The 18,666-nt window shown below is 39.4% G+C and overlaps 2 protein-coding genes across 4 annotated transcripts in view; one reads left to right on the forward strand and one right to left on the reverse strand.

The window, feature by feature from the left end:
• Positions 1-2,754: 2,754 nt before the first annotated feature.
• On the forward strand, positions 2,755-8,974 carry terf2ip (telomeric repeat binding factor 2, interacting protein). Its single transcript, XM_022207562.2, is given in 10 exon segments — positions 2,755-2,983; positions 3,768-3,925; positions 3,928-4,012; positions 4,691-4,836; positions 5,057-5,286; positions 6,203-6,298; positions 6,422-7,079; positions 7,163-7,263; positions 7,535-7,969; positions 8,214-8,974. Coding segments are annotated over 9 exon segments (2,112 nt in total). The 5' UTR covers positions 2,755-2,983; positions 3,768-3,783; the 3' UTR covers positions 8,433-8,974.
• Positions 8,975-9,456: 482 nt separating this feature from the next.
• Positions 9,457-18,666, reverse strand: part of iffo2b (intermediate filament family orphan 2b) — a 31,444-nt gene continuing 22,234 nt past the window's right edge. The window contains exons 4-8 of one of the 3 annotated variants that reach the window (XM_022207565.2): positions 18,331-18,501; positions 17,214-17,362; positions 16,544-16,745; positions 16,321-16,419; positions 9,457-13,457 (exon numbers count right to left, since the gene is read on the reverse strand). In XM_022207565.2, coding sequence (XP_022063257.1) covers positions 13,224-13,457; positions 16,321-16,419; positions 16,544-16,745; positions 17,214-17,362; positions 18,331-18,501 — 855 coding nt within the window. In that variant the 3' untranslated portion in view covers positions 9,457-13,223. Of the gene's footprint in view, positions 13,458-16,320; positions 16,420-16,543; positions 16,746-17,213; positions 17,363-18,330; positions 18,505-18,666 lie in introns of all 3 variants that reach the window. The other 2 variants (XM_022207566.2, XM_022207564.2) reach the window with 2 other exon arrangements.

Genomic DNA, 18,666 nt, shown 5'->3' on the forward strand with positions numbered 1-18,666 from the left:
CCAACTCAGGACTATTAAGCAGATCAGACTGGAAAAATAGGAAATAGCATTTGACTGACTGCTGTGTGGTTCCACAAACTGGTGCAATATCTCCCTCTGCTGACTGGAAACCACCGGTGAGCCTCAATGCAGGGGAATTTTCCTCAGCCGGAGCTAAACTGAACCAGACTGTGTCACGCTGTGGTGACCTGACCTCACATCCTCTCTGCTGATTCTGAGGAAAAAAAGCTCCACTGATATCAACACAGCAGATCAGGCCCTCAGCGTGATAATGACTCAGGAATGAGTCGATTGTTTCAGGGCAGCAGCTCAGGTCAAGGACGGATGACAATCAGCTTGAAGGAGTGAATTTCTCCACATCTATGTAATTATTACAGATTGTCTACAAACATACGTTGATTTGGAGGAGTTGTAGGGCCTGAGAGGCTGCTGTATTGTTTCAGCTGGTTGGGCTGAAGAGGGAGAGGAACAATAGAGGCCAATAACAATAATGTAGCTGTCAGAGCTGTGAGGGAGGCAAGGTCAGTGAGGTGATACAGTAAACAGGCCAGCCCAATTCCTTCCCATGGCCTCCTGGCTTAACTGAATGAAGGATAAGTCAGGCTAAAGCTGCATGCTACATTTCATAAAGTCTATTAGTAGCAATGAGGTTGATGAAGTATTGATTAAGTTTTAAGTTTACACAGGATAAAATCATAATGTAAAAGTAACATTAAAACATATGCTTTTATTTTCTATTTTTCTTGTTCGAAAAGTACAGATTCTGTTTTAGTCATGATTCAGAGGTGTCCACATTTTCTTTTCCTTGTGAAAGTAACTGCAGCAAGTTTATATAGGCTGTTATGTTCATTCCATTAATCAGTGCTGATTGCATAGGTAGGGAACGTTAACTCTTCTCTGCGTGTCTCTGATGTAGATTTGTTTAATTGAGAACACGTTGAATTCTATAACCAACATTTTAGAACATGACCGTGCTCCTTCTTTTTTTCTGTATCTACAGCATTTAACCACATGAGGGGAAAGTTTTAAAAAGTAACATGACTTCGGAATTGAGGAAGAGTATGAGGAAATGCAGACATCTGTGGTCAAAGCTGTGGTCAGTTTTCCAGACTGCGCTGCGAAAAAGTGCATGCATGTCATCAAATTTGTGTTTCAATTTTAGCTTCTTCGGAAACCAAACACTACTGATGTTCCCTCACCACACTCCCTAGATGTATTCACTTGAAATTCTGTAATAATAGACTGTTTTTACTGCTTGCTGCCAGTTTTAGAATGAGGTGCTGAAGTCAGTTACAGCAGTTATTCTTTCTACTTTTCAGCACCTGCCTCAGGGGGACAGTTGACTGATCAGGAGTGGTGTCTCCCACAGAAATGACAGACTTTATGTGTCTTTTTCCAGAAATGCTGTTTCTGTTTCCTGGTCTGTGAGCGTAAGATCCCTAGCACTGTGTGATCCTGGCCCTCTTTTATTCATCATTTACACTGTGTGGAAAAAAACAAGTTTTTTGTACATTTTCATTTTTTGTACATAGTCATTGTATATTTTGAACATGTGAACATGATCTACTTTGTCAGAGTCACATTCAGGAAGGTCATCCTGTATCATCACAGCTTTTAGTTTATTCCTTTGATTAGGAATTTTTTGGTATTTTTAGAGCTTTGTGCAAATTCTTAGCCTCAGTGGAAGGTAAATAAGCTTTGATTTTTTTTTGTCCTGAAAGACATTTCATCTCTCAACCAAAAGGCTTCAGCAGTTCTGAAGAGAGACGTCTCCAAGAGTAAATGAATAAAATAGAAAAAAGCAAAATGCAGCTGCCACTTTCAAGTTACATGACCTGGATAACTGAGAACCTACATAGACACATTATATAAGTTTGCAGTTAAGAAGAAGAAATTTAGAAGAACAGCTTAGAATAGAAAATCAGTTCAACAAAAGCCTTTCAGAATTATCATTCAAAAACACAATTTAATTTCTTTTAAAAATTCTTAGATTTTCTTGTTTCATGCCTTAAGTGAAAAGATTTATGATATGTATCCACCAGTTTATTAAAAAAATGTACACTTACTTGAATAATATCCTTAAGCTGAAATCAGATGTACTTGTGCAGTATTTTACTTTATTTGTCTTTTCTCCCCAACACATTCAGGGGGAAAAATGCATATTTCATTCATCAATATTTATTTGACAGCTTTAATTAGAAGTTACTTTACGAATGAATATAAAGCACATAAAATATGTAATCAACTAATAAAATATAACACATTGTTATGTATATAAAATAGTTTCAGTTAGACCCACTTTGGCCAGCTCTCATTGCAACAATTTTTCTGCCTTAAAGTTGCACTTGATTCAATTTGTTATGATTGAATTTGTTGAACTTTTACTTGCACCTGAGTATTTTTTACAGATCAATATTACTACTTTTACTTCAGTAAAGTAGCTCTTCATCCGACAGGCCTTTGTTCAGAGTGTTCACAGTTAGAAACAGTTCAGCATGTATTACTGGAGTGCATTAAGTATAGGGAGGAGCAAAAGAGGGTGAGGCAAATGTTGCAGAGAGAAAAACAGGAGTTAATTTTAGGTAGTCTTTTAGGGAGTGCATTACAGAAAGGATTAGGTGTTCTAATGAATTATTTGACGGCAACGGGGTTAGGAAATTGGATATAGATTTTTTTTTTCTGACAATCTCTTGACTCACACTCCAGTCCAGTAGGTGGCGGTAAATGCACCTAAAAGTTGGTTGCCAACCGCTAATAAAAAGAACGAACGAAAGAAAGAAAGTAGTTTGTCTACGGCTCTGCAGACACATAATACTATTGATTTCTTAAACACAGTAGTGCAGTACCAATACTAATAATGGGGGACGGTAATGCGACACCAACTCGGTGAAATTCGCCGAAGAAGAAAAAGACCTGGAAGTAAGCTTTGTTTTAGTTCGTGTCGGGGCGGGAAAGTGGAGTGAGGAAGTCAACAAACTGCCTGGTGAGTTTTAAGTTTAAGTTTTGCTCTTATTTAATACCTACAAGCTAATTAGGCCGCAGCCTTTTTAACAGTCTGCAATTATTTGCTACGTTGAGGCTAGTAATGCTAGCCAGTTTAAGCTAACGTTACTATAGTAACAGATACAGATACTTCCCAAGCTAAACACAACATTTAGCAACTCCTGGGTGAACACACTGGTGCTGTAAAACGTTGGAAAATGCTGCGCTTAGTTTCTTCTGTCCAGTAATTGTTCACATAAATCGGTTCTGCTAACAGCTGTAGTATGGAATTATGTAGGTCGAAACCATTTAATACGATCTTGTGCAAAACGTAGCGTAACATAAATGGGTTGTACCAATATTATAATTACCCTCGAGTAAAGCAATTCAACAGCAGCACTTTAAAGTCTAGAAGTCGGTTCTTTTTACGACAATTTGAGCAAATACTGAGCTAGATAAAGGTGGGGTTTGCTGTAATGCTCTAGTAATAGTCCGTTCGATCTTTCAAGCTAATAAACTAGCAGCCAAGTGATTTGCAATCTCTGGATGTATTGCATCCAGAAAGCAAACAAGGTAGCTAGCTATTGTCAGGATAAAGATACAGCATGAGATTGTTTCGTTGTGTTGACTGTTAAGGCATTGTGATTTGCAATGGAACTGTTCCTGTCAGATTTGGGTGGTTTTCAGGTGCTGCTGCTTCAGTGTTTGTGCCCATAATATTGTCACAGAACATATCTTTAAATTGTTAACATAAGTCCTCACTGTCATTGAATTTGTTCTTCCAGGTGATATGTCCTGACCATGCCATCCAAACAGGAAAATGTAGTTCAACCTGCTTATTCCCCAGTTCTGTTCATGAATGTGGATGGTCAGCCAATGTCTTTCTTCCTGCGACCGGGGCCCACCAAACGCAAGCTGCAACCGCTCATCACAGCTGGAGGGGGATTTTGAGCAATGTCCAGCAGCCAGGAGTGATCTTGCTGATGGACCCTGAGGAAAGAAGCAGTATTCCTGAATCTACTTCTCATTGGTAGGTGCTGGATCAGAAGGCTGTTAGGAAGTGTTACATTTTAAGGAATGTAATTCATTCAGTCAGTATCAGGAAACTACACTGTCTTGAAGCCGCACCATTTAAGACTTCTGTCACATGGTGATAGATTTGACTCAACCAATTTGTCATTCATGTTATGAGGTGTAGTCATTTTACACTTAAGTCAGCTCTGGAGCACACCATAATATGGCAGAGAGAGAGACAGTTGTACAATTGAGCTGTTTGCAAGACGTATTAGGGTTAATACATTTGATTTTGTCTCTGAGATCTCGGTTGTCACTATCTTATACATGCCATTGTCCCTCTGTTACTACACAGACATTTATATGCTTAGACATTACTCCAAGACACAAAGATAGAATACCAGTTTATTACACCATCAAAAACATTTATTATTTAAAGTCATGTCTCATGACTTACTTTAAAATGAGATGTATCCTATCCTCAAGTGGAATATTAAATGCTGGGTTTTCTAAACACTCAGGTACCGTTTCTTCTGCATTAATACAGCAAATTGTATGAAGTACTGTCCCTCTTTTCTAATGATGAAAATGATTTTAAGTTTAACACAGTAAGCTGAAGCAACCAGAGAAGTTGTTTCTGTCTAACTATTTCACTTCACAAATTTGAAACATGTTCATTTTTTAATTTCTTCAGGTATGTGTCTATCCAGTATATTCATGACTGCATTGAGAAGAATGAACAGCTGGATTTAGAGGATTACAAGTTAAATCCTGGAGTAGTCCAGAGAAGCTCTCCTAGACTTAACAGAAGCAAAGAAAGCTCACCTCGACTCTCAAGAGGTAAGATGTAAATGGCAACCTTCGCACTTTATAAGGAGTATAACTTTAAAGTTTCTCATTGATTCTCTGTTGGCATTTGTAAAACACTTAAGGGATACCAAAAATGAGATGTGCACTGCATATTTATTTCCTGGATCATTTACTCTCAAATTAGGATTTTGTGTAAATTGGATCAATAGTTAAATCTACTTATGTATCTACATTCTTTGATTATAATTAGGCAGACTTCTCTACACCCCAGAAGAGGATGCTGCTATTTTGAGTCATGTAAGTAAGCACAAGACAGAGGTTGGGGGGAACCGGCTTTGGCAACAGATGGAGAAGCAGCGTGTCACCAGTCACAGCTGGCAGTCAATGAAATCTCATTACAAAGTACTGGCTGAGAAACAGTCACAGGTTGTGAACTTGGAAACAACAGAAGACAACAAGGCAACAGAGGAAGAGACAGAGGTAATGTTTACATAGATGCACTGCCATTTTTTGTCATATATTTATCTGTTTCTGTCAATGTACGCAAGTGATGCGAATTTGAAATATAACACAGTTAGTTTAATCCAGTCCTACATATTTTCACTGCCACTTTTTTTTTTTTTTGCTAGAATTTCCAAATTAAGGCTTCATCAGTTTAGTGTAAGATTTATATCAATACAGTTAAATGGAAATAATGTGTAGTATATGTTTTAAATTCATGTGTTCTCAAAAGGATTAGAGTGAACAGTTTTCATTTGTAACCTAAATGTAGAAATGATAGAATATGAGATGAGTTCTGAGTGATCTGTTTTGTTCCTTCATGAACCAGTTAGAAAGCTCTTTATCTTCAGTGGGTTTCATTTTGAGTTGGACTTTACAGTATTATTAACTGTCAGTGGACCAACAAAGCCGCCACTGTGCCCAGCAAAAGCAAGCTGAAGGCTTTTCACTAGTAAGCAAACAAATCATACAGATTAATACTTAAATGATATGCTTGAACATGTTTATATAATGTCTACGTTGAAGGTAGAAGTTGTTGCTGCACTGGCTTTAGCTTTTATGTATAAATTCAAAAACATCTAATTTAAAAAAGTATCACAAGTGAAGGAGCTGTTTCCAACTACTTATTAACTCTGTGCTGCATTAGCTGCTTCCCTAAACTTCTTATAGCTTCAGAAAAGCCAACAATCCTGCTCAACTTCACATCCGTTGTAGAGAGGAGCGCTACCACTGGGTGGCATCAATGTTTTAAGCATCATTACAACCATGAAAACATTTATTGCAAGACATGTTATGACATGCTAGATGTCTTACGTACAAATTCAGCTTTGGAATCTCTGTCAGTCACATCTGTAATTGATATGAAACATTTCAATTTTCATCTGTCTACTTTTAGGTGGAAAACAACCAGGGGACAGATGCTCCAAAACATCCATGTGAAGAAGATGTTGTTCCTCCTCAGACACATTCAGCAGATTTAGACTTCGCACAGGTACAGTAGTAGCAAGAAGTCACTGCACAGAGGTAGTTTGGTTAATGGTTTAAATATTTAATGTTTTTTTATGTGAATAAGTAAATAATTAAATTGAACAGAACAGGTTTGGTGTTCCCACAGATAGATCTCCAGTCCTTGCTGGATGAATGCAAAGCAGAAAATGCAGATGCTGAGACATCCATCTCTGCTCAAGAAGAAGAGCAGCAAATGAATCAACAGACAGATGAACCACCAGCTGAAGGCATACAAACAGAAACTGTAGAAGCTGAAACATCTAACCCACCCCAAAATGATTGGCTTTGTCCAGACGTCCAGACAGATATCCAGCTCATTACAGCTGAGAACACTGAAAGAGATGGACCTCAAACAACTGTCTCGCCACAGAAGCAGAGTTTGCTGGAGGAGTCTCAACCAAGTCAGCCTGAGTCGACACCTAAAACAACTTCTTCAAAAAAGCCAAAAGAGAAGCAGAAGACCTCCTCTAGTTTGGAACAACCACAGCGTCGAATAACACGCCGGCAGCTTGAGCTTGAGATGTCGTTATCCCCTGAACCTTATGCAAAAAAACTCAGATCATCATTGAACTCTGCTGAGCAACCTACATCATCTCCACAGTGCACGAAGAAAACTAAATCAGCAGTGAAGTCTGCTCTTCGGAAAGACACAACTCCAAACGAGCCGCCATCAAAGAAAGCCAGAGGAGGGAGTGTGGAAGCAGCGGCAGAAAGTCAACCGGAGCAGAATGGAGACGCTGCAGTCTCTGGAACAGCACCAGCAGGTTTGTTGTGTTGCTTTTTACAAGGTTTTCCAACAAGCCGAATGCTCTGTCAGTGGAACATTTGACCCTCTCCTCTGTTTTAGATGAATCTGACTCAGTGCCTCAGAAAGCAGAGAAGAAAAAAGAGAAGAGAAAGTTGGGGATTCTTGAACTGGCAACAAAAGAGTTTGAAGATGAAAGTGAGGTAGGACACTGATTGCAACATTGAAGGTATCCTGTATATTTTTAATGTACATAAACATTAGAAGACTGACAGTATTATGTCACTAACTGACTTTTGTACACTTCAGTTAAATGTGTGATTTAGTTTCCATAATCTTTTTGTTCAAGTGTATCATCACTTTAAAGAATATGCACAATTATTCACCCCCACACATACAGTCCATCTACGTAATTAAACACAAAGGCAGTGCTGAAGACCACATTCTTTAAACACTTTTATGTTTCTGTCGTAGTCGGATGAAGCTCCAGATCTCCCTCCTGAAACAGAAGCCACATCGACAGAACCCAGCGTCCCCCCACCTCTAGACACAGCTGCAGATCCTGCTTCACCACAGTCCAGCCCTGAACCTGCATCCAGCCTCCAGGAGAACGTGCAAGAAGCTCACGCCTCCAGTAGCAACTTTGTAGCAGAGACAAGCTGCCCCAAACCTGCAGCCACTGAGCCTGCTGCTGTTTCTGAGGCTGTCAATGCACAGTTTAATGCCCACCTCTTCATATTTGACAGTGAATCTCAGGAAGAAGACTCTCAGTCTATTGTTGGTGATCGTCCAGCAGCTGCGTCCAACCCTGAGCCATTAGTGAACAAAGATGCTGCGTTTTCTCTGACTCAGACCCAGTTAGAGGAGGACAAGCAGAGAATCAGAGAGCTGATGAACCAGACAGACCAGGTGAGTCTGCAGCAGCTGCACCTTTGTTATTGCAATGTCACGTTTCTAGCAGCACACTGGTCTTTATTTGATTCACAGTCTTACTCCTGTTGTGTCGTTTTTATTCTTGGTTATATTCTTTTATCTTCTAAGAATCCAATGTTCCAGCAGACAGGGAGTAATAACACAAATGACAACAGTTACTCTTGTTTACCTCTCTGTTTCGTGTCAAATCATTTTCTAACTTTTACTGTTTTTCCTCTAGGACTTAGTCAGTGTAACCAAAGCCTTGTTGAAGACCAGTGGAGACTTCACAGCTGCACTGGACCTGCTTTTAAATCCCTCCTCCATTTCTGGACCATTTTGGAATCGCTGTGATGACAATCTTTTGCTGTCCACCGATCCAGTTGTTCGCCAACAGCTGCAGGAGAAATACGGTGAGGAGGAAGTGGCCAAAAGAATCGTGTTTCTTGAGGTGGTTTGATGAAACAAGTTAAGCTAGAGATAAGGAGACAAGATGGGACACATGGAATGTTCTCATCCATCATGTCAACTTAATCATGGAAAATGCAGTTTTAAATTTTACAGGTTAACTAATTTTAAAATTGAATTTACATAGTAGATATTGTGCCATGTAGATTTTTGTTTGCAAAATCTACATGGCAAAATCTTTTAATGCATTTCAATAACAAATGCTTTCATTTTGTTATTTATGGTTTTTGCTGTTGTTTGTTTGTCTCCCTGAAATTGCATAACACATTTTAATGCCATCTAATAAACCATATAATTTTATGTTACTCTGTTTACTTTATTCAAAGATTATACTGAAGAGAATAAAAACGTAGTTCAGCCTTTCAGAAAATAAGTAATGTTCTATACAGGCCAGTTTAATTGAACAGTTAACAAATGCTACTGCATTTTTTGCATTCTTTAATGCATTGTCGGTTGTTTCTGAGTGCACTCTGGACAAAACATTTAAATTCTTATAGACTGTGACAAATTTAAATAAAGTCATTTAACTGAAAATTCAGTTCGATATGTTATTTTTTCCAAAAGGTGGGCTCACCAAAAAAATTTAAAAGTAATGCTGAAGCTGAAATATTTTGACTTTTACATCATATTATAGGTTAAACACCAAAAAACTGTAGATTGTACATGTCAAGTGTCTTGCTTGGAGACATTCTGCAACCGTTTTCTCAAGCTGAGTAGTTAGGGTTAGTTTTGATAACAAACTGACCTTCATATGTGCAGAAACATTTCCTGTTAATTGAGCTGGACAATGAATCTGTAACATCACAGGACTGGTGGGACTGATTTCATTATAGAAATGACTCAGACTTTGTACAGCTCTTACACAAAGCATCCATACACATAAGAACTGTAGCTATATGTGTGTCTCACCTAAAGCCATATGTTGTAGATGATCTACCTAAACAACACACAAGCACTTTGAACCCACTCAGTAAATCAAAGGAAAAGTTTTGTTAAAAAAAACAGGCCAAATAGCATTTATTTTATCCAATCCTCCATTTTATTTCATTTTATCCCCGAATCAATTGAGTACATTTCAAAACTGAATCTGCCCTAGACCCACATGAATACACTGTATCAATAGTTTAAAGAAACAAAAATCCTAAAGAGAGAAAAGCAATTAAATAAAATAGAAAAATCAACAGGATGCCACCTATGAGGCAAAACAAACACAAAGACCAGTATCCAACACAGGTCAGCAGAAAATACCCAAATATGGCCACAAGTATTGCTGCACCTTTTATCTCCCCGTCATGTTTATGATATTAAAAGTAATAAAGACGTTAACAGCAAACAGTTATGCCAATGAACATGTAAAACTGTGTTGACACAACAGCTAACACAACCATATAATCCTAGTGCTTTACAGATAAAAACCACTCGTATAAAACCCCTTTATAGTATGAAACATTCGCATCCACCATGACCTAATTTACATACATGTAGGTCACAAACTGTAAGTTGATCAGACTAAGAACCTGTTTAATAAAGCAAAACATACCAAGGTCTCCACGCAGTAACAGCACACCATGTATCCCTGGGTTTTTAACAGCTACATGTCTTTTTGCGCAGCTTTGACTTAAGGTCTTTAGAGGATTCCTCCAACCAAGCTACATTCAACGAGGAGGGTTGCTACAGTATTTTCAACTGATATATAACTGGAACCTGCTTCAAGGGATTGGAGAGTGGAGATAACACGTCCTGAAAAGTTAGTGATAATGGAAAACAATACATTTTTCCAAACCATACAAAAGTCTGCACACAAACACATCTGTGGTAGGCATGTTCGAACACTGAGACTTTCCAGAGTCAGTCGGATTCATAGCTTGATTTGCATCTTTGTCACGTTACTGTACACGTTTGCTTTGGTTGGCTGGTTAGTGTTATGGCCAGAGTTGTGTGAAAGACAGCTGATGCTCCTGGATGTTACAGCCATACAATCAGTAAATGAAGTTTGATGATGTTGCTACAAAGTACAGTACTAATAAATGAATGGCTCTTTGTTACTGAACAGGCTGGTTTTATGTCAACGCAAAGATAAAAGTATGATTCTTTATTTTCTGTGAGCGAGGCTGTCCCTCATTCTTGTCGGACATAATCAATTAGTTTGTATTATGGGTGATCTGTTGCACTGGTGTTTAAAAAAAAAAAGTTATGAATTTCACTCCTTTCTAATTCTTTTTTTGAGATGCATTAATGAATAGCATCACAATTAGAAATATAAACAAAAGATATTTAATAAAAGTTCGGGAAGAGCTAACTGATACTTGAGAGCTGCTCTCAAAATATTTCAAAATGAGCACTTGCAACCTTTACATGACAGTTTTGTTGACATGACATTCTTGGCTGAAATGTTACCGGAAGCCCTCAAGTCGCTTCAGTTCAACATTTTAAACGAAAAGCAAAATGAAAAGTTCACCAGGCGTCACCTAACACAAACAAGGGATGACTCAGATGGTGTTTACATAGCTAGAAGTATCAGCTGATGCAAATTTACATCATCGCCAACACACTTCACTGTTATCTTTATGCAACCTGTAAGATATGTTGCCATATACTTGAGTAGTTCGGGGGACAATTGCAGTTTTATGAGGTGATACCCTTTTTGTTAAACACCACTGTATGTTCCTGGGTGTTGCAGCCACACAATCAACAATGTTTGACTTTGTTGCTACAAAGTACAGTACCATTAACAGAATGGCTCTTTGTCACTTATCAGGCTGGTTTTATATCAACTTAAAGACAGGAAATACAAAGTTTTCTGTGAGTGAGGCTTTTCCTCACTCTTGTCTGATATAATTGGTTAGTTTGTATTATGGGCGACCTGCAATGGTCAATAAATGACCAAAACCTCCAAAAAGATTAATAATCCTGCAAAAATAATCACAGCTGACTATGGCGACAAGAACACAGTTGACACAGTTTTTTTTTTTGGTTAACACAGAATGATTAAAAACAGTGAAAAATACATTTTCTGCCACAAATACCATTACTTAATGATTAGAATAGACAGTGTTTTGATTAAAAACATAGCGCACAGTCTGCATTGCAGCTTTTTTAGTTCAAAATATAATGTTATATAAAAAAAGACCCACAGCTCCTTTTTCATCCCACAGGCATGCTTAAACAACAAAAGGCTGTATTTTAACATTCTGCTTTGTAAAACTTCTAGATAGAAGTAGCACTTTTTAATCTTTGATCCAGCAAACCGTACATACATTATAATACAAAGAGGTGATTAAAAAGATCACTTCTGTCCCCATGCGTCGATCAGTTTCTGCGCTCATCCAGTGGAAACACTGAACAGCGAAATTATGAGACATCTCAATCTGTCGCAAAAAGACATTTATAAACAAAAAAGGCCTCTGGGGTATACGATCACATGCCTACAGCCCTCTATGTACAGTCTGATGTTTCAAGCCCCGATTCAGAGGAGACAAAGCAGGATGTGCAACCTGTCTGGAACAGAGTCCCCCGCAGCACAGCAGGAAAAAGTACTGACACCACACACAACAAAGATAATCATTTCCTAAAAGTAAAATGAGTATAAACAATGCTCATGTATAAGGTTAATGTAAAACAGAACCTTTTAAAAATGAGTCCTTTGGTTTTGCTTGAAATGTTAGAGGGCATTGTTTGGCTTTGACATTTGATTCAGCTTCTTTTACTACAGTGATTGAACTTTATCCGTTTTTATTTTTATGTGTCTTATTGTGCACAAATAAACTGCACATGATGAGAACAATGCTTCCCAGTAAAATCACAGCACTGGCTGATTTAGCAGCATAATATCTGGCAAATATTGACTATTATTGCCATAAATTAAGATATTAGGGGGCGCTGTTCCAGTTTTTACTGTTGATGTTCATGGAAAAAACAAATGTCCCATACAAAGTTTATTTTATACACAAACAAGTGTTCTTAAACTGATACATAGAAAACACCTGCTTTGCTTAAAAGGCTAATGGTTTTAAGAGAAACGAGGAAGGGTGAAAGCCAGTCCAAAAATAAGGCCAGCTAAATTGCATAGAACTTCAGTAGTGCACTGACGCATCAAAAGGCTGTGCTCCTTTCCTCTGACAACTTTGGCAACCCTGTCGAGTTCCCTCAGAAACCACCAGATCTCCAACACCATTTGTCTCCACTTGTTTTTGTCTCCTAGGCAGAAGACACTTAATTCCCCTACAGTTTAATTCGGATTGCAAATACCCCACCTGGACTCAAATAATGCAAAAACAAGACCATATTCCAATCACAAGGAACCAACCCTTGCAATCTAAAATAAATATAAAAAATTTAAAAGAATGGTGTGGTTTCTTTTTGGTGAATAATGTATTTGTGGTTCACCAAACAACGAGCACAATATGTACTGTATTCAATTCCTTTAGAAATAAAGGATCTTAATAGGGTAAAAAACACTTCTTATCGCATTTAAAATATTTTTTGCCCCCCAAAATTATGTGAAGCTCTGGACAAGGATCCAGCGAGGAAGAGAGCACAGCTTGGTTTCTTTATGCACTCTTTTCTCTTTTGGAAGCAAAGATACCCCCGACACCATTTTCTAAACAACAGAAACCGTATAAAAGCACCAGTTCTGGGTCTTGGTCAGTGAGCACGACCATCAGAACTTTGATAGGACAGACAGGCCCAGATTTAAATTGGTCCACCTCTGTGGTAGGGTTTTAAACCCTGTGATGACCAGGGGTAGACAGGAGGAGATAGACAGGGCCCGGCCATGCAGCCATCAACTAACAGGGACTTCAGCCTCTGGGTCCTTGTCCAAAATCTCGTCCTGGATCTCATCTGTGTTCCCTGAGTCACTGCTGGCCACAGAGCTGAAAGAAGGAGAGTTCCTGCCACCTTTTATCATTCGCCGACAGGTTTCCATCTGCACGTCCAGGCCTCTTTTCATGCTGCACATCTCCATGTACTCGTGCAAGTGTCGGTTCATGTCACTCTTTGCTGTGGCCAATTCCATCTGAAAGGACAAAAAATGATAAGAATTTATCTGCGAATTTGTCCCTGGGTAAATGTTTGGCAAGTATGATTAGCATATTTGCATGCCAATTCTTGCTAATGAGCAATTCAAAACAAAAACATAAAAATAAATTTGATGGCAATGTCATTAGTTTTACACATTTTATCATAAATCATGATTGTGGCACACCTAAAATTTGGTGATCACATTTTGTATAATAAGATTTCATTTTTAAAGTATTCCAGCCAGTACAATATTTTATATTAACCAAAGGACAGGAAAACAGCAGCATTCCAAAAGGGAACTGTTGATATCGGCACTGTTGCACCTGGGTCACCTTACGATTTGTGCAGCCTTCAGCGTGCAAGTTTTAACGAACTCCCCCTCACAGTACGGCTTTGATGCTAACGCTGTTTTGCTCGCAGTTAGGTAGCTGACTTTCACTGCAGCATCGCTGACCTCACGGCTCCGGGTAAAATTGCCGTTTCCTCAAAGCCGCCAACAATTCATTTATCTTGTGTCTTCTCAGTTCTCCTTGCAAGTCGTTGTATTTTTCGCCATGCCAAGTCTCATAGTGGCGACGAAGATTAAATCCCTTGCTTGCAAACACACAGGTTTGTCGTTCACCTCAATGAACGAACAGGAAGTGGTCCATTTGTCTTGAAAAACCCTACACGCGATGTCCACTTTTTTCTCTGTTGACAAAGACGTCTTGCTGATGGGTGCGTCAGGGCCAGCAGAAAAGCAAGTACAGTTCAAATAGACAAAATGCCACTTACAGACACGACAAACCTATGTGCTTGACAATTTCGTCTGAGCCAGAGGTCCGAACCGTCGTCAGTTTGACTGCCTTCTCAGTGACAGTATCATCACCCATGGCCTGCCATACCACAATGAAGGAAGGTGGCTAAGCCGAGGTGCTGTGCTAAAGCGCTTCTTCGATCTTCGTGGGACATCGGACAGTTCACGGAGAAAAAAGGTAAACCTGTTGTGTAATTACAAAGCCCACAATGGCTGCGGGACCTTGCATTTATAGTTGATGTTACAGAGCACTTGAATAACCTGAACAAAATGTTACAAGGGTGCAAAAAATGATCACCCAGTGTTATGACAGCACACGTGCATTCAAGTTGAAGCTCGCATAGTGAGAGACGCAGCTTGCAAGCGGTGACGCTGCTCATTCCCTCTGTTTAAGAGATGTATGCACAGCCAGCGTCAATGCTGACATGAGCCAGTACAAAGACAAGATTACGGGATTGCTGTGGGAGTTTGAGAAACCATTTCAGGTCTTTAGCGAACTCGAGACAGAATTCGCAGTTTTTCACTCACCATTCACAGTCGAAGCTTCTGATGTGCCCTCTGACATGCAACTTGAAATTATCGATTTGCAGTGTGGTGTAGAACTGAAGGACAGATTTGCCTCTGTGGGCTTGGAAACATTTGATCAGCATCTCCTTCCAGGCCACCCTAAATTAACAGCACTGGCTGCAAAACTGTTTTGCACGTTTGGGACGGCCTATCTTTGTGAGCAAGTTTTCTCAGTAATGAACATTAATAAAACAAAACTGCGCACAAAGCTCACACATAAGCACTTAACTGGCATGCTGAAGTTGGCTGCTGCTCAGGACGTGATGCCTGATACTGATGCACTTGTGCAGGCTAAAAGATGTCAAGTTTCAGGAGCAAATACGAAGCAAGAATAAATCCTGTAAAATGCTGCTTTAAACATTGTTGCCCTAGGAAAAAAAACAGCTGCTAAATGAAAACTTGCTGTAGTAAATACTGTGAAATTCAGTGTTGGTCATCAGATTCACTACAAAAGTGTTTGGTTGAGTGGAATGTTATTTCTAATGGATGCATCCATGTTATGTATGTAGTTTTTTTATGTATATTTTACATATACATTTTATACATAAACAAGGCAGGGGACAACTTTACTTTCTTAACTGTCTGTATAAAATAGCTGCTACTTAAGATTTAAAGGTGTGCAGAGTTAATCTTGGTGTTCACAATTACTTTCCAGATGTGGAAAATGGACTTCAAAAAATTTCTATATCTTGATAAGTTTGATTTTTTTTTTTTAATTCCAGGACTATGTTTTTAAGTTACACATACCTGTGACTAAATATGTTGTGCCATTCTACAATCACTGTGATCAGTTGTAATGCACAATGCACACAAATAAATTTTAAACTGAGTCATAGTGTTGTTGAAATTGCACTTACTTTAATCTCTGGTTGGTTCTAATAGAATTTTTAAAAGGACAGTTCATTACATATAAAGATTTTTCTAATATTCTTGCTCTCCTTTGCACTAAAACATCAGGAAAAACGTAGACTTATTGTTACTTGTCAGTAATTATGCTATAAGTTTACTGGTCCGGCCCCTTAGAGATCAAAGAGTGTGCCAAGTGTCTTCATTGCTGTGTGTAATCTCCTGTACTTTACAGGTATTCATTTTTGTTGCTGTGGTCCTATTCTTGGGACCCGTAACATGATTTTGGACAAAACCAAATTTTGTACTGATGCTGCTGTGAGAAAAGTTATAACACCTGGTTAACATGAAATCGGATTCATCCTCTGGGAACATCTGTGTCCAATTTAGTAGATGTGAACAATTTCAAAGGAAAATGTTGAGATTCTGGTGACGCCACAGGAAGTCAGGGGATAACCAAAGTCTGGATGAGTCATCTTTCTTGCACCATAAATCTCTCTAGGAAATTGCCTAACTATATATTTCAGTGGAGACGACAATGGTACCACTTGCAAGGCTAAAAAAATAACCAAGATGTAGTATTTCCTGGACTTGTGTTATGGTAATACATGTTTTAATCTTTCATATACAAGAAAAGAGATGTGTCTACCTCGATCTGGCCGATGGTCTCCTGGTACTCCTGCTCTCTGGTCTTAAATAGTGACTCTGTTTCATCAATGAGGCTGCCAAGACTTCCATCCTGGGAGTCCTTAGAGAGCACAGACAGAGGCCTCATTCATCATGCATGAGTAGACGTCTTACACAGCACCCACAGCAATGACTTATACAAAAGACGTATACTGTCAAAGCATCCTCATGCAGACAGGACTTACTGGATCAGCAGCTTCGACTGTGCCATCACAGGGGCAGGCGGTTGTGCAGGGAGTCGCAGTGATGGCGCACGGCAAGTTGTAGTTTGTGAAGTCCTCCCACAGCAGCAGAGTCTCCTCGTTCTCCTCCCATGTCAGACTGTCGCAGTCGTCGTCAATTTCGAACGTTTCGCGCCTGGCAACAAAGGAGTTATCTGAGCAATGTCTGTGTGGGACAAGGACAGAGAATGGAAAGGACAAGAGAGGAAGAGAGGGGGAAGGAGAGCAAGGACAAGTATAACAGCCACCAGATTCAGCAAAGGTCACATGCAAAGAGAAAGGTGCGATTATAAAGAAAAGGAAAAGATTGATGGAGGGATTTTAGGGAAAACAAGAGCAGTTAAGGAGGCAGCCACAGACGATTATGTTTCTCATAAGATTCCAGGTGATATGTAAAAACGCTTATGGAGGGGAAAAAAAGTATGTCTGCATATCTGGTGAGTTTTGCTGAATGAGCAAGCCGTCTGTTAGCTGCAACACTTCACATAAACACCAGAGGGAGATGACAGAACACACACAGAGCATCAGGAAACAGCTGTACTGGTAGAACTGCAGGGCACATTCAGTTCCATTCAAAACAGCAAAGGCTTGATCCTGGTGTTTGTGCGTTATTCGTGCAGATGGCGTCACTTACAGCTGGTTGAGCATGCGTTTCATCTCGTCTGTGATGTTGAGTGACCCAGGAACCTCCTCCTCTGTCGGGCTGGGCTCGGCATCCATTTCCGATGTCTCCTCATCAGACACGACTTTACGCTCTTTTCTCCTGCAGCAGGCCATGGCACCCTGAAAAACACACACCAAGGCATAAACGCACACTTGGAGAAGAACTTACTGAACCCTGTGGCAAAACAAAACTTGAGTAGCTCAGTTGCACTTAGAACAGTTTGTTCAATATATATATGTGCTACTGAACAGATAAAGAGCAATACTTCAGTTTTGTGAGCATGGAGCATCTTCTGTTAGATGTGTATTTATGGGGATATATTAAAATAGAAGAAGGAGATATAATAGAGATAAAGAAAAAAATAAAATATCTAACAGATTATATAGAGGATGTATTGCTGAGGCTAAATTGCAGCTCTTAACCACATTTAATCAACTTAAAAACCTGAAGAAAGATTTTAAAAACAACAGAATAGATAAAACTGTTCCTGTGTGGATGTGCATCCTACATACATGTAAACAAATCCAACTCTGACAACTTCCTACATGGCTGCTTTATAAACTGATTAACAAATCAATATTTATTTACTTACAAATAGTGTAAAATGGCAGATTCCATTGAAAGCAGAAACATATAATAACATATGACAAAAGAGAAGCCACCAGCTTGATTCACAGAGGATTTTTACTTGGGCTTCAGCCAGCAATGTCGGCGCAATGTGATAACCTTGTTTGCAGCGAGGAGTTGCCACATCAGCGTTTCACTTTTCTCTGGGTGTGTGAGTGTGTGTGTGCACATGCATATGTAAGATTCACTACTGTGTGTTCTGCATGTCTATGTTTATATGTTTCTGAGTGTATTTACGAACATTCAGGCACACACACCTGCACCTTCAGAGGGGTCACTGAGTGCACGATTAGCTGGTAACGCAAAGAACAAAGTCACCACACAGCGAGCGACTGGCAGCTCTGGTTTCACTTGTGCTGAGTGTTTCCTTCACAAAACAATTCTTTTTTTTTGCTGCATTAACTGTCAGCTCATCTGAGAAACAGGGGAAGTGAGAGTTCCACCACGGATGGATACTTGCCTTCTCTGGGAGCGACCTGACAGGACTGACGTTGAACATCTTTGACATGTCCTCTGAGTTGCGTTGCTGAGCCACGTCACACAGCTTGGCTGTGATGTCAATCCGCCTGCAGATGTCCATGTCCACCCGCCTGGCTTTCTCCTGAATCTTAGAGTCCAGGTCAGACATTTGCTGCTTGGGGATGGAGAGCAATTTTAGATGACATGTGTGATCCAAATATCTTTCCACACTGAAAACGTACACCGTGAGTCACTGTGGCAGGCGGACAATTTGGGTTCACACCATCAACTGACTGTTTTATTAGCTGGTGTTGGAATGATTGAAATCATTAAATCA

This window comes from Acanthochromis polyacanthus, chromosome 5, assembly GCF_021347895.1.
Source record: "Acanthochromis polyacanthus isolate Apoly-LR-REF ecotype Palm Island chromosome 5, KAUST_Apoly_ChrSc, whole genome shotgun sequence".
NCBI classification, from domain to species: domain Eukaryota; kingdom Metazoa; phylum Chordata; class Actinopteri; family Pomacentridae; genus Acanthochromis; species Acanthochromis polyacanthus.